This window comes from Rattus norvegicus, chromosome 9 (genome assembly GCF_021556685.1).
Source record: "Rattus norvegicus strain SHRSP/BbbUtx chromosome 9, alternate assembly SHRSP_T2T, whole genome shotgun sequence".
NCBI classification, from domain to species: domain Eukaryota; kingdom Metazoa; phylum Chordata; class Mammalia; order Rodentia; family Muridae; genus Rattus; species Rattus norvegicus.
The window spans coordinates 120,915,014-120,930,545 of NC_141542.1; the positions used below are offsets into that span (position 1 = coordinate 120,915,014).

At 51.0% G+C, this 15,532-nt stretch overlaps 1 protein-coding gene across 3 annotated transcripts in view; it reads left to right on the plus strand.

The window, feature by feature from the left end:
* Ddx11 (DEAD/H-box helicase 11) overlaps window positions 1–15,532 on the plus strand; it is a 29,232-nt gene that overhangs the window by 5,291 nt on the left and 8,409 nt on the right. For all 3 annotated transcript variants that reach the window (NM_001427601.1, XM_087566572.1, XM_087566573.1), the window contains 13 exon segments: window positions 145–231; window positions 517–671; window positions 4,508–4,553; window positions 5,211–5,318; window positions 6,827–6,914; window positions 7,302–7,507; window positions 9,008–9,160; window positions 9,944–9,990; window positions 10,321–10,400; window positions 11,252–11,296; window positions 11,410–11,477; window positions 15,156–15,194; window positions 15,391–15,511. In NM_001427601.1, the coding sequence (NP_001414530.1) occupies window positions 145–231; window positions 517–671; window positions 4,508–4,553; window positions 5,211–5,318; window positions 6,827–6,914; window positions 7,302–7,507; window positions 9,008–9,160; window positions 9,944–9,990; window positions 10,321–10,400; window positions 11,252–11,296; window positions 11,410–11,477; window positions 15,156–15,194; window positions 15,391–15,511 (1,243 nt within the window).

Here is a 15,532-nt window from a genome sequence, read left to right on the forward strand (position 1 = left end):
ACTGACCTGAGCAGTGGGGCCAGATTGGCAGAGAGAATGGAGGTGGTAGCACCCTGTGAGGGGCTCCCTCAGTAGATTTGTTACTGAGAAAGGCCTGGGGTGGCACTTCTGCAGGAGTCTCTTTCTGCTGTCCCTGTCCTCTAGGAGGAGCAGCTGAGGAGGAGGAAGCGAGAGGAGCGGCTGCAGGAGGTCTGCCAGGATGGAAGACGCAGGTTTGCTGCCAAGCGCTCGGTGAGCACGTGGAGGGCTGTGGGGTGTGGGCAGCTGCACACTGCCTGGGCCCGACGTGAGACACCCGATTGGCAGACCCCACTCTTGCTCCCATTGGCCACCATCTCCTCAAACAGTGGTTGGGGCTTTCAAGTGGTGGAGGATCTGAGTCAGGCAGTGGGGTTCATCCTCTGAGGAGAATGTGGTGCTCTGTTTTTGGTGGCAGCAGTGCTGGGCCCAGGTCTGTCACAGAGTGAGCTGGAGCTCCAGTGCGAGACTTCTCTTTGTGTCTTTGTTCCCACCCAGAGACAGGAGGAAGAGGAGACCGAGACTCTCCTGCGCCTCAGCAGGGAGATGCTTGCTGCAGACACAGCACCAGAGCAGCTGGGGCAGCTGGAGTGTGGGGAGGAGCATCTGGTTCTGGCAGAATATGAGAGTGATGAGGAGAGAAGAGGCAGCAGGTGAGACCTCGGGTGTCAGTCTGCAGCGTCAGCCGCAGCACCCAGGAGACCGCCTGATAGCCGACTGCTTGTTTGTTCACCTTGGGCTTGTATTTCAGCGGTCATAAGTGCTGGTGACAACCACGGTTGACCCTTTTCTCTGTGACAGTCCTGTGTATGTTTTGAGTTAGTTTTCCCCACTGTCGTTCAGTGGTGGAATCCTGGAGGCCATGGCTCGGTCAGGTGCTATATCTTGGCCATTGCTGTGGGCTCATGAATGGAGGAGAGCTGGGCCTGGATGTAGTCCACCTGGTTCTGGATTCTGAGTTCTCCACCAGTAGCATAAGCATAACCGTCAGAGAGTTCCAGACTCACAGTTGACATCGTTTAGCGTTTCTGGTCCAGATGAGCAGAAAGCTCTTATTTTATGAGCTTCACTTGTGAATGACCCAGGACACTCCAATAGGAGGGACTTATTCATGGCTGTACCACACAGCTCCTCTTGAGGCACTCTTTTCTCATTCCCACTTTACTTCTAGTAGGGAATGTCTGGTGGCCCAGGTGCTGCAATCTGGAGTTTCATGTGCACAGTGACCATAGATGTCAGTGTCAGGGTGAGTGAGACACAGGACTTTCATGGCCTTTAGGGGAGGAGAATAGACTTCTTCCCAGCTGGAGTCCTGTTCAGGATATATCTGTGGGCACCCTGTTTAGCCAGTTGAGGTCAGCTGGGTATAGCCCTGTCTATGACCAGCGTACATTTCTAGGCTGGGAGAGGGGCGGGAAATAAGTGTACAGTTCCAGTTTGAAACCAGTGTGTTTGCTTAGAGGAAAATGGAGTAGGATAGTAGTAGTGTGTAAACTCACACCGAGGTGAGGTCTGCTGAGGCATGAGGGCTGTGATTAGGGTCCCATAAACTCACTGGGCTGGAAGTGGAGAGAGTGTGTGCTTGAGGGAAGGCCCAAGTATCAGAGCAAAGAGAGGAAGAGACAGAAGACCTAAGGTTGGAGCAGGTACAGGTCTCTGAGGGCTGAGTAAAGACTGGATGGATGTCAAAGTACAGCAGGATGCTGGGGGAGGGATTAATTCAGCCTGAGAGTGCTATGTTCCATATCCAGTACTAGAATGTCCTTCAAGCATTAAGGTTTGTGGGTATTTGCATCTCTCCCTGGCCTCGGGGATCTTCAGCAAATATTGGCCCCCCAAGAGCAATGGCCCACGAGGGCAGTGGGAGTAGAGATGCCAGGTAAGGATGGGTCGGAAACCCCTTGAGTACATAGGGGGAAGAAGACACCTCGGGAGAGCTGGAGAGACGCAGGTCAACTTTACCTGTGGGTGATTCAAGCCTTCTATACTTTGGGGGTTGGGCGTTAGGTGGTAGAAGCATGGAGGATGGGCAAAGATCATTGGCTGAAGGCTTAGGGTACCAGAATGCCTCATTAGCATGGGGAAGCAATTCAGCAATCTCAGGTGCTTGCTGAGTGGGCTGTTAACAGTAAAAAGGAAGGCATACCTGTACTCTTGACCAAGGTTACAAGACATTCTGCACATGGAGTTTTTGAACTCTCCAGACAATGTCAGAGAAGGGGAAGGGATCCTCCATATAGTGTAAGGGTCTGTGATTCACGGAAGAGTGGTATCCTGGACTCAAATAGTATATAAAAGCAGAGTGTTTTATTCAGCAGCAGTCCAGCATTTTGGCATCTTCCATTACCAAGATGGAGACCGCCAAAGTGAACCCTCACCGCCATTTGTCTAGAGACATCCTAGAACCACTATTGGGGGTAGAGGGAAGGACTGGAAACTGCTGCTGGGGGAGCCTGAAAACTGCTGCTGACCCATTGCCCTTACTTGGCTCTGGCAGGTGGTGGGTCAGCTTCTGGTGGTGTTGGCAGTTTCTGATTGGCTGCCCAAGGCCTGGGATTTTTCCAGTAACTGGCTTGCTTGGACTTGCCCAGTTCTTGGAAACAGATCTAGGCCTAGCCTCGTCAACTGCCACTTTGAAGCCTGTCATGGAGTGTTGGAAGTTTCGTTATTAACCAGGCTCTGATAGGCCCCTGAGGTAGTGCAGAAGTAAGAGCAGCCTGGTACTGGGCTTGTACACGTAGCCTGAGGCATAGTAGTTGGGTGTCACCTTAACAAATCAGCAGCTCTCCCGACCACATCCCAGGAGGACTAATGAGGAGCAGCAGTGTCTCTTCCAGGATAGCCTAAGGAGGAGACCGACCACATAGGGGCAAGAGGTAACAGAGAAAGAGCCTGCCAAGGGACAGCAGTGGCTTAGATGGCGGTCCTGGGGAAGGGGTGTTCGAGAGTGGCAGAAAGAACAACCCAAGTCAAATTGTGGGGTAGAAACTGGCAGCCTTATGTTCTGTTGGAGACAGCTCTCTGAAGATCACCACATAGCTCAGTCAGATAGCTCAGCTCTGTCAGACCAAAGCCCAGTCTTTTATTTACATATAAAATCACTCATCCACTCCAGGTTCCCCTCTGATTATTTCTTGAATCAGCCTTTTATGACCTTACCCTTTGGATCCTTAGAGAAGGACTGCAAGTACAATTTTTTAAACTTGGCAAATGAATTGCCTGCCTTTGTAAGCACTGGCAGTAAGCTGGCTGGGTAGTTCTTGTTCTGAGATCCTTCCTTCATTGCTTCCTTAACATCTGAAAAGTTGCCTCTGTTCCTTTAGGTCCATGAAACTCATTATGCAATTAATTTTCCATTCTCATAATTTGCATAGTTGAAAAATTACATATTTTTGTACTCATGTTTTCAGAGTTCTTCCCCACAGCCTTAAAGCTTTCAGTGTTTACCATTTTACTGAGACATTAGACATTCCCTCACCTTCTGGACCACTGCTGATTCTAAGTATAATGGAGTCATCAGCCTCAGCGGAGAGAATATCCCCTTTTCCACCAAAACCTTGGCTGGGAGAATATTTCCCAATGGAGGAGCATGAAGTTATATATATATTATACAAACAAACCTCATGCCTCACCACTGTCAACACTTGTGGAGCCTCATACCATGCTGGCTCAGTTCCAGGGCTTGTAATTTTGTCATGCAGTCCCTTCCACGACCATGCAGGACTCTCATTTTATAGCAGAATGGCGTATGAGGCTGTAGGGTCAGAGATTACATCTTGGCTTTGAGTATGTGAAGTGGCTTTACGAACTGCAAGTCGGGCTGGAGAGATGGCTCAGTCGTAAGAGCTCCGACTGCTCTTCCAGAGGACCTGAGTTCAAATCCCAGTACCACATTGTGGCTGTGAACCATCTGTAATGGAATCTGAAGCCTTCTGGTGTGTCTGAAGACACCTACAGAATACTCAGTCTACAGTGTGCTCACATACAGAAAATAAAAATTAAACAAAGAGAGATAACTGCAAGTCTAGGGCTGGGGAGATGGCTCAGTGGTTAGCAGTGCTGAATACTTTTCCAAAGGTTCTGAGTTCAATTCCCAGCAACCACATGGCAGCTCTGAAGTGCCTGATGCCCTATTCTGGTGAGAAGATAGATGTACGTCCAGACAAAGTACCCATGTAGACAAAATACATAAAGAGGTCTTTAAGGAGAAAAGAACTCCAGGTCTTTTCCTTCTCTGTGTTTTCTAGGTTTCACAGAGTTGAGCAGCAGTGAAGGCAGCTAGAGAGCTCCTGAGGAGCAGGCTTGGCAGTTTCCTGGGTCATGTCTGTGTTGTATTCAGAGCTTGCCCCTCAGCCCTGTTGACTTCTGAGGACAGGCCTGCCCTCCTGCTTGTCAGTGAGAGCCCAGAGCACATTTCAGTACTTTTAGGTATTTAATTATCCCAAGTGTGCCGTGTGGAGACTGACCTCCATCTTGGTGTGTCTCCTAGGGCGGATGAGGGTGAGGATGACTTGGAGGAAGAACATATAACCAAGGTAAGCTGCCCGCGTCTCTGATGGCCTCTAAGGGAGGCCTTGGAGGATCAGCCACACTGGGCCTAGGACACACAGGTTCCCCTCTCCAGGGGGAGGTGGGGAGGGCAAGGAGGAGCAAGCATGTGTCGAGTCCTTATTCTTGGACTCTCATGGAGTGTTGTCTTCTTGCTTGTGTTCCACATACATGGAGTGCAGTGAGCTGTGTGTGCCTTGACACCTCTCCATGTTCAAAGTCCTTGAGTTATCTGAGATGGATCTTTTCTGTGCAGTGTGGATGTCCTTGTGCTCTGCTCTCCTGTCTTACTGTGCACCTCAGGCTCCACCTCTCCTTCCAGGGCCTGGGTACAGAATAACCTTCCTCCCATGCTCTCCAGAGAGGTGAGGTCGTTGCCATATCAGGAATCAGCACTGTGGGGAAACCCACTTTCCCAGGGTCTCCTAGGTCTCCTAGCCTAGGACTTGAGTCTGAGTTTAAACTGTGGGAGACTTGGGTCCTAGGTACTGCTGGGCCCCAGTTAGGTGTAACCTGACCTGAGCAGAGTCTTTGTCATCTCAGGAGTGTGCATTTGTGACTGCCCTGCTTCCTCCTGCAGGATCTCAGGCCAATGCGGCCAATTAGACTCCCCTCTTTGAATCCCTTTCCTTTCCTCTGGTCAGATTTATTACTGCAGTCGGACACACTCACAGCTGGCCCAGTTTGTGCGTGAGGTGCAGAAGAGCCCTTTTGGCAAGGAGACGCGGCTAGTTTCCCTTGGGTCTAGGCAGGTAAGCAAAAGGAGGTGTTCTTGTCCAGACAGATGCCTCCTCCTGTGTCTTTTCTCTTGGCCTAGGCATAGACAGAGGTTGGTGAGGGCAAGGTGGGCCTGGGGGCAGCGCTTCTTGGTTGGCCAATTATTCTTTATAAGGTGCAGGAGACACAGACTAGGCAGTGAGTCCTTCCTTTGTCCTTCAGCCAGCGCCATTTCTGTTCTTTATCTTTAAAGACATCTGTCAGTGTTCAGTATCCAAGATGTTCAGCTGAGCTCAGAAATGCCTTGAGTGGGAGAAATCCTCTACCCCAGGAACCAGTCCACCATTGCCTATCCAAGACCAGATGGTCAGTCCTGCTAACCTACTACAAGTAACGTTATATACAATGAGCAGGCTAGAGTTAGGAAGATAATATGGATGCACATAAACACGAATGGATACATATATCAATGAAAGAGAGGCTGTGAATTGGAAAGATAGCAAGGAGCGTTTGGAGGGAATAAAGGGTAGGAGAAAAAAAATGCAGTTTCAATCTCAAAGACAAACAGAGAGAGACAGAGAGACAGACAGGCAGAGAGAGAGAGAGAGAGAGAGAGAGAGAGAGAGAGAGAGAGAGAGAGAAATGCAGTACTACTGTGGCTTCCATTTCTCTCATCTAGGCCCAGAGATCACAACAAAGGACAGTAATTTTTTTTTTCAATAAAGGGCAGAGGTTTTCTTAAAAAACAAAACAAAACAAAACAAAAATCCCACTGCAAACTCACCCTTTGGTTGGGAAGAAAGAGAATGTGAGCACATGAGACCCTTTCATGTAGGTTGGTGTGGTGGTGCACACCTTTCATCCCTGCACATGGGATACGGTGGAAGAGGAAGGTTTTTGAATTTGAGACTCGACTGCTCTACACTCTCTCAGAACAAACGACCGCAATGCACACTAAGACCCCAAAACCAACTAAGGAACAAAACCCTAAAATACTGGTACAGAAGCGGACTGTGAGGAAGCTTCCTTCAAACAGTATGAGCTTGGGCTGGAGCCATGGCCCAGGGGCAAAGAACACTGCTGCTGTGCTCTTCCCAGGGACCCAGGTTGAGTGTCTAGCATCTCCATGGCAGCTCGCAGCCGTCTGTCACCCTAGCTCCGGGGCATCGTACGCTTCCTTCTGGCTCCCCGTGCACGTCCCAGGCATGCACATGGTGCACAGTTAGACAAGCAGACAGAATGCCCACACACATAAAACCTAATCACCCCCGACTGATACAGAACACAGTGGGTTCTCATGCACGCAGAAAACAGGTTCAGTCTTAGAGTTGGTGGAGAGCTTTGTGTGGTGTAGCTTAGGCACAAACAAAAACTTCAGGAGGGCAGAAGAGCAGTTTAGTGGTCCGATTCTGTGTTAATGGTCCATTCTGTAAGCAAGGGTCAAGATGAGGCAATCTTTAGAGTTGACTGAGGGTAAGCTTGGTAACAGAGGTTTCCCAATGTGAACGACAGCCACTGCTTTCCCTCTTCTCCTGCCTTGTAGAGCCTTTGTGTGAATGAAGATGTGAAAAGCCTGGGTTCTGTGCACCTCATGAATGACCGCTGTGTGGACATGCAAAGACGCAAACACGGTAAGTACAGGACTTGTGTTGTGAGACGTGCCGGACAGCGTGTGAGTGGCAGAAGTGTGGTGGGGTCTACAACAGGGCCATGGCGTGAGGACTGTGTTAACCAGAAGGAATGGCTAAGCGGGCCCTGGTTTCTGCCTCAGGCCCCTCCTTGGGCACAGGTGTTGGTGCTTCCTGGGTCAGCATCAGGGACGTGGCATAGACGCGTTTGTGCCATCTCTTTTTGGAGAGCATAGAGGACAATTCCCATAGTATCCCGACGAGGCCACAGTAAGCAGGAATTTCCTACCCCGTGAACGTGTGTGGTTCCGTATCATCGTTCCTACTCCTGACCCCAGACGTAGCTGAGCCCCTTCCTGTCCTTGCTCCCCTCCATCTGCACCACCACAGAGAAGATGAGAATTGGGGAAGACAAGCCAAAGAGAAGGAGACAGAAGATGCAGGCCTCCTGCCCCTTCTACAACCATGAGCAGATGGAGCTTCTCCGGGATGAGATTCTGCTGGAGGTGAAGGACATGGAGCAGCTCGTGGCCCTCGGGAAGGAGGCCCAGGCCTGCCCCTATTATGGAAGCCGCTTTGCCATCCCTGCAGCCCAGGTGAGCGAGCTGGGGAATGGGAAGTAGTCCGTGTGCTGACACAAGGCTTTCCTCATCTCTCTTCTGTAGAGGACGATGTCCCTACCTGGGTTAGCATGACAAGTGCGTCACATCTCACCGCTATGGCACAAGGCCATCTTCTCCAGAGCATAGAGATTGAGGAGGCCAGGGATCCCACATGGCCTGGGCGAGAGGCCAGTTAGCATCATGGAGAGTTCAGCACGTAGGAATCTGAGAAGAGGGTTGTTCATCCTAAAGAACCACACTGAAGGGTGTTGGGTAGGAGCTGAGCCCAGAACTGGAAAATAACCAAATGCTTTTTCAGGCGGGCTGCTGGTGTACCCTCTGACGGCTGCTGGCAGTCCTGTCATGGTTAGACCGCCTTAGCTTTGTACAGAGAGGAAGTCTGCTTCTCTGTGACAGCACTGCTGTCACTGTGCGTCACTGTGTGCTCTCCTGCTCCCTCCTAGGGAGCTCTGTGTCATCCAGGAGACTTAGTGGATTTCCCGAGAGCAGGTCCTGGTAATCCTACTGCTCAGGGCGGTGCTCACATGGATGTCCCTGCTGTATGTGGGTGCCCACAGACAGACTGAGGGACTCGGCCTTGTCTCCAGATGTCTGTCCGAGTGAGGTGGTGCTGTCCATATAGAAGACCTGAGATTGGTGTGTTCTCGACATGCGGAAGCTGTTCTCACCTCATTTCCCTTTATAAACAGCCCACTGAAATAGCTCTGTTTGTACATGGGAGCACTGGGGCCCAGACAGATATTCTCTTCCCTCACTGTCCTAAAGGACGGTACCCACATTGGCACCTGGTTTTTACGTTGTCCGTATCTTTGTGTGTGTGCGTGCACACAATGAGCCTGTCTGTGGATCCCTGCTGCTGCCATCTCCAGTGGTGCCACCACTCCTGGCCTTTCCCCCATGGGATTGTGTCCCAGATTTTTGCCCTTGATTTCAAGGAAAACACTTTACCAACTGAGTGCTCTCCCTCACTTGCTTGTTGGAAAAATCTTCATGGCAGTCTATACCTACAAATCTGAATTGATACTGACCCCTCACTGACATGGTTTCTCAGATTCTGTGAGCTGATAAAAAACCAAGGGTCATTTACATGAGAGTGTGCCAGAGTCACAGGGCTGAGGTAGCAGACCGAGCGCCAGAGGCTAGGGTTGTTTTCTGCTGCTTGGTGATTGATTCTCAGTATGGTGAAGAACTTTGGAGTCTAAGGACGCAGCTCACCTCCAGGGACTCCAGCCCTCCCCTTTCCCAGTGATCAGCTCCAATTTGAGTTCCTCATAGTTGACCTCTCAGAAACCTGAAAGGAGGGCTGTTGGAACAGGCAGAGTCCTGATCTATGGCATTGGGGCTTGAATGCCTCCTGCAGTGTCTGAGTAAGAAATTCAACAGTGCAGTGGCCTGGGTAGTTTACTGCAGGATAAGCCTTCTGCTCTGGGAAGACAGGTTGCTTCGCTCTCCAACCATCACCTTTCCCTACAGCTGGTGGTGCTGCCCTACCCAATGCTGCTGCACGCAGCCACCCGGCAGGCTGCGGGAATCAGGCTGCAAGGGCAGGTGGTCATTATTGACGAGGCTCACAACCTGATCGACACCATCACCAATATCCACAGCACAGAGGTCAATGGTTCCCAGGTTGGTCAGCCCCTCCTTTTTAGGGCAGAGTGACATTGGTCATCCCTTTAAATGCCTGGATCAGGGGGTGTTCTGGATGTGGGGCTTGGGAAGGGTGAACTGAACTGAAACCCTGTCCTTTCCTGCTCCTCGGTAAGAGTGAGGTTCTTGGACGCCAGCTTGCAAAGGGCGGCTGCTTTGTCCTCAGCTCCTCCACCCAGTGCTGCTCACGAGTTGTCTGTTGGAAGGATGGGGGCATCCAGGCCAGCAGGCCCACAGCAGTGCCTTTTATCCTTGTGGTACCACATTGCTCAGGGCCTCTGCAGGCTCCTGATTACCTTCCAGGGTATGTGGCAAACAGCGAAAGGGATCTGTGTGCCTCATGCTTTTCTCTTGAGGTAGGGGTTCCCTGCTTTATTTTGGGAACTTGGGGATTCTCTGAGGGCAAAGCTGTGTGTCTTATACCCAAACTGCACAAACTGAGGTGAACCAGGATGTGACCACTGGCTTCTGACAAACCTATGTGATGTCACCCACCTTGAACTCAGTCCTGGACTGTAAGCCATCTTCCAGCTCTGTTCTCATCTGAGCTTGAGGACCTTTGACTTTGGACTCTTCCCTTACTCTCTCAGCTCTTGTCAGCCCCACAGCCTACCTGTGCATGTTTGCTTTTGTCTGTTGCTACCCAGATGCCCATCACCCTGATGGCTCCTATGTGTCCTGGGCTGGCATTTTCTAGATCGCTACAAAGGTTCTCTTAACCACATCCTGGAATTCCTTCGTGCTGTTCTTTTTTCTCCTTAGCTCTGCCAGGCCCATTCCCAGTTGCTCCAGTACATGGAAAGATACAGGTAAGAGACTTCCCAAGGCAAAAGCTCCCCCATGCTCAGCCCCAGTGGCTTCCACATTAGCCTCCTGGAGCACTAGTGGAGGTGACTTGTAGTGCCAGCGTCTTGGAATGGGTTGAATTGGTCTGTCCTGGTGTGTGCCCTCCTCATCCTAGGCTTTCTGGGGGAGAGCAGCACGTGCTGAGAACCCTGATCCTAGCCAGCCTTTATCTGCTGGAGGGTTTGTCCCCCGCAGCCCAGTGTGTCGGGCCCTAGGCGGAGAGAAAGGCCGGTGCATCTGGTGCAGGGAGTTCCTGGAGGATGCCACACCCTGCTATGATGCTCCTTCCTCAGGAAGCGTTTAAAGGCCAAGAACCTGATGTACATCAAGCAGATCCTGTACTTGCTGGACAAGTTTGTGGCTGTTTTGGGAGGTAGGTGCACCTCTTCCCCTCCCCCTCCTGCCATCACCCCTAATCTGCCAATTGTGTTGGTCTTGGTCCTTGAATGCCACTGAGGACTCTTGGGTGTTTTATGCCTTTAAGAGCTGTCTTGGTCATTCCTTATGGTGTCCTTGTGTCTGTCTGTCTTAGCTGAGATGTTTGACCTCAGCCTTTTCACTTTAAGAAACCCAAGGGTACGGTTATGATCATCATGCCATGTGAAACAGACCTGATGTTTCATGGTGTAGTTACAGCCACATGGTGTCCTGGCCATGACACACTGGCAGAAGGGAAGTCCAGGAGATTCAAACTTCGTTCACAGAGGGAAAGCTAAGGCTGAAGGTGGGGTCTGCCTGTCGCTCTGGAGACTGGATGCAGGCTGTTGACTCTCACCTGCAGGTTTCTTTGTCTCTTCTGGGCGGGGACTCTTACACTGTATGTCAGTGGTTTGAAAGGCTTCTGTACAGCTATGTTTCTAGAAAGTCAGTGGAGGCTTTTGTACCAAGATGTCGTCCCGTGTTAGTACTTTCCACTTCCTTCTGTGCCCGTGCCACAGCTCAACGTCTTCTGCACACCCTGGTGTCTCCCTCGTCCTGCTCAGGGACAGTGGGAGACTACTCTGCTCCTGTCTCTTGCCTGGCCTTGGGGTCCATTTGAAGTGTGTGAGTCAGACCCACAGCTCCTGTACCCACCTGGTTTTTAGTGTGTTGTTTGCTACAAATGCCCCACACGGATGTCACTTGAAAATGAATGTTCCCTGTAGCTATGACGCTAGGACGGAGTTATAGCTCAGAAGTGGGCAGAGAGCTGCCACCGTGACCCATTGTCATTTCCCCTCGTAGGTAACGTTAAGCAAAACCCTAGTACACAGAGCCTGCCTCAGACAGGTGAGGAGGTGTCTGTCAAGGGTGGGAGGTGGTCTGAGCCACGCAGGTCTTTATTCCAGGCCTGAGCTGAGGCCTCACCAAGGTACAAAGGAGCATCTTTTGTCTGCCCACAGGGTCTGAGCTGCAGAGCATCAACGACTTTCTCTTTCAGAGCCAGGTGGACAACATCAACCTCTTCAAGGTAAAGCTCTCTTGTGGTTCAGGCACCTTTGGGTTTCCTTAAGGCTCTGAAAGGAGAGGTAGGGGAGGAGGTCAGTTTTTCTTCACTTGCCTGTCTTGTTCTGCCCCTGTCAACTAGTCAAGTAGACACAGAAGAAATAATATGTAAATCGTTGTCCTTGAGTAAGCAAACATCAACGGATCTAAATTAGGACAGCAGCAGCCAAGTGGTTGTGCCAGGGCCTGTACACCACTCTGGGGTTATGTGACCTAGGGTTGGTAAGAGAGGTTGGTCTTGGCATCCCTTGGAGTAAACACAGCCTCTCCATCCCTACCCACCTCTGTTCTGCCAGACTTTCTCCAGGGTGACTGAGTATGATGAGCAGGTGGGCGTGGCTAGGATGACAGTCCCCTGTGTATTTACTGTATGAGGTGGGAAGGTGGGCATGGCTAGGACTATAGTCCACTGTGTACTTACTGTGTGAGGGGAGCAGTTGCGTGTGGCTAGGACCACAGTCCACTGTGTACTTACTGTGTGAGGGGAGCAGGTGGGCCTGGCTAGGTCTACAGTCCACTGTGTCCATACTGAGTGAGGTGGGAAGGTGGGCGTGGCTAGGTCTACAGTCCATTGTGTACTTACTGTGTGAGGGGAGCAGGTGGGCCTGGCTAGGTCTACAGTCCACTGTGTACATACTGAGTGAGGTGGGGAGGTGGGCGTGGCTATGACTACAGTCCACTGTGTACATACTGAGGGGAGCAGGTGGGTGTGGCTAGGACTGCCCAGGCAGTCTTCCCAGTGGATCCTTGGGCAGGATGGCAATCACAGATCTTTGCTTCTGTTAGCCTTTGAAAACTGGTGCTCCCACAGTTCAGTGGCTAGGACACTAAACCACAACCTAGTGTCTCTTTTTTCTGTGCACTCTGCCAGCACAAACTGTGGCCACTTAAGAACAGGAAAACTGCTGGGCTGTGGTGGTGCCCGCCTTAATTCCAGCACTCAGGAGTTGGAGGCAGGTGGATCTCTGTGTTTCAGGTCAGCCTGGTCTACAGCCAGGGCCACACAGAGAAACCCTGAAACATAAAACAAAAGTACAGGAAAACAGGCTCAGATTAGCTGGTCTGGAGGGCGACTGGCCCAGGCTATGTGTGGGTGAACCAAGGGTGGCTGGATGGACCCCACCAGCTAGACCCAGCCTGGATCTTGCTCTCCATGCTTGCCTTCCAGTTTTCAAATCAGTGTTCCTTAAACTAATTCTGGTCATTGTCACTATCGTCATCCTGTTGGTCGTCTTTGGTACCTTTCTCCTCTTTTGTTCAGCTCTGAATAGTTGACATTCCCCATGGCTCTTGGTTACCACAGCTGTGAGCCTTGAGGCAGCCTTCTTTCTCCAGCTTGCCTCACACCTCTGCCTTTCCCTTTATAATGGCTGACTAAGGCATACTTCACCCGATGCCAGCCTGGGTTGCAATCTGTCTACTTCCCACAGACCTCATGATGCGCTGTCAGCTGGGGAGAGGTACCAACCTCTCCCTACTGAGCATGCAGGGAGGCTGCATCCCCACCTCCCCTGGGCCAGGCTCATCTCCTTTCTGCTCTGAAGTAAAGGACCAGACTTCTGTTTTCATTTTAGTTTTCTATTTTGTGTTTTGATGTTTAAGATAGGGTATTACTATCTAGCCCTGGCCATCCTGGAATTCAGACTATAGAGACCAGGCCGGCCTAGAACGGTTTTGAGGTTTTTTGTTTGTTTGTTTGTCTTTGTTTTTTTTTAAAGATTTGTCTTTTTAAAAAAAACATTTATTTATTATGTATACATCATAGAGCTTTCTGCCTGCATGTATTCCTGCAGGTCAGAAAAGGGCACCAGATCTCATTATAGATGGTTGTGAGCCACCATGTGGTTGCTGGGATTTGAACTCAGGACCTCTGGAAGAGCAGACCTCTTAACCTCGGAGCCATGTCTACAGCCCAAGATTTGTCTTTTTAATGTGTATGCCAGCACACATTTGTGTTTTGAATCGCCACGGTGCATGTCAGGCAAGAGGACAGTTTTCCCATGTTAGTCCCTGCTTTCTCTATCCTGTTGGAGATAGGGTCTCTTGGTTGTTTTCGCTGTTTGTGCCAGGCACGCTGGTTCACAGGCTTCTGGGCTGTTTCTCCTCTCTGCATCCCATTTCTCAGTATGAGCATTGTGGTTAGACACTCAGTGCTAACTGACTCTGGCTTTTGTGTGTTCTCTGAGCATTCCAGCTCAGGTGTCTGCTTGTGTGGCGAGCTTATGAGCCGTCTTCACCACCCTTGGCGTTGATTTTAACTCACCTCTTCTTCAAGGCCCCATCTGCATCTGGCACTTGGCAGTTAGTGCCTTGCTCTTTGTAATGTATTTGGGGGTTTTCCCTGCATGTATGTCTGAGCACCACATGTATGCATGCCTGGTACCCATGGAGGTCATGAGAAGGGAGATCTGCTGAACTGGAATTACAGATGGTTGTGATCCAACCTTCCTGTCCTTCATATCTTGTCTTGAACTCCCTTAAGGTGAGAGTGGGAACGTCAATGGTGAGGCTATGCTTGTGAGGTCTCCTGTGGAACCCTGCGTTCTTAGGGCCACTAGAGTAGTGAGTACCTGCCTACTGCTCGACTCAGAAAGTAGACCAGTAAGATTGCTTGGGGTTGTGGGTCCGGGATCCACTCCGCCACAGGGCATGGCTGCTTGGGGAGGCAAACACAGAGAGTTTGACTGAGTTTTTCCAAGTAGCTCTGGGCATGTGCTGGGATGTAGGGAAGCACCAAGAGACCACTCCAGAGTGGAAAAACACAGTCTAAGGCACAGGACAGCTGGAGCTGGTTCCAGTCTGCTGGTCTTCAATGAGGCCAGGGCCTTCCGGTTCTCAGGCTCTTAGACATCCAGGCCCTGCTAGGAGATGAGGAAGAGCTGAGAATGGAGGTGGGGGTCCATGGGCTGCATATAGCCAGAAGCAGAGGGAGAGAACAGGATGGCGGAGAGCTCTGGCTGGGCCCACAGGGAGAGTCCTTAGCTTGACAGTTGGCAGGCTTGGTGGAGGCCCTTAGCTTGGCCGTGGTCGGCAGGCTTGGTGGAGGCCCTTAACTTGATAGAGGTTGTGTCTGGGAGCTCAGAGAGGCCTTCTACAGGAGATTAGCTAGCAGCTCTACAGGTAAAGGCCTTCAGACAGTCTGAATCATTAATGCCATGGTGGAAAGTGGATGTGTAAAACCATACCCCAATTCTCAGGGTCACCCTGAGAGTAAATACCTTCTGCGGGGGCCAGGAATATCTGGGAAGGGAGCTTATTACCTCTATGCCTAAAGGTACCTCATTAGCATAGAGATCTGTGTCTTGAGCCTAAGTGACCACAGGTCATGCACAACTCTTTTCCTTGGCCTGAGGCATTGGGGCTACATGTGGAGGCCACATATCTATGGGGGGCTTCAGCTAATTGCAGGGGTCTGGCTCCTGGGAGCAGGCAAAGCTCCTGTTGTCCCTTCAGGGTCTCCGGGGCTTCAGAGCCTTTAGCTCAACCAAGGACCAGGCTGCCTCTCATGGTCCACTGCCTTTCCCTTTTTACATGGCTTTGGGTTCCTCTGAGGGGGTAATGAGCCCTGTCCCTTCAGTGGCCGTCTCTAGAGTTTAGCCCACAGTTTGCTTCCTTCTCACAATGGCCCATGTTCCTTCTGCAGGTTCAGCGGTACCTGGAGAAGAGCATGCTCAGCAGGAAGGTACCTTTCTCATTGTTTGGCCAGGAGCCTGAGTGTCCCCGCCTGCTTACTCTGTTGCCTGAGGATTCTAGCTTCTGATTCCACTGTCCATAGGGTGGGGTGACTCCTGGCCTGGGAGGAAATGGGTGCCAGCTGGTTGGGGAGTCTTACTCAGAGTTCCTCCTCATTTTTGTCTGTCCTCTTGTTCCCAACACAGCTCTTTGGCTTCACAGAATGCTTTGGAGTTGTTCTTCCATCCCTCTCAGACTCTGAGGAGAACCGAGGTCTGGGTGGCTTCCAGCAGTTCCTGAAGAGCCTGCAGTCAGGGCCTCCTGAGGGTGAGCTAGGATGGTGAGCCA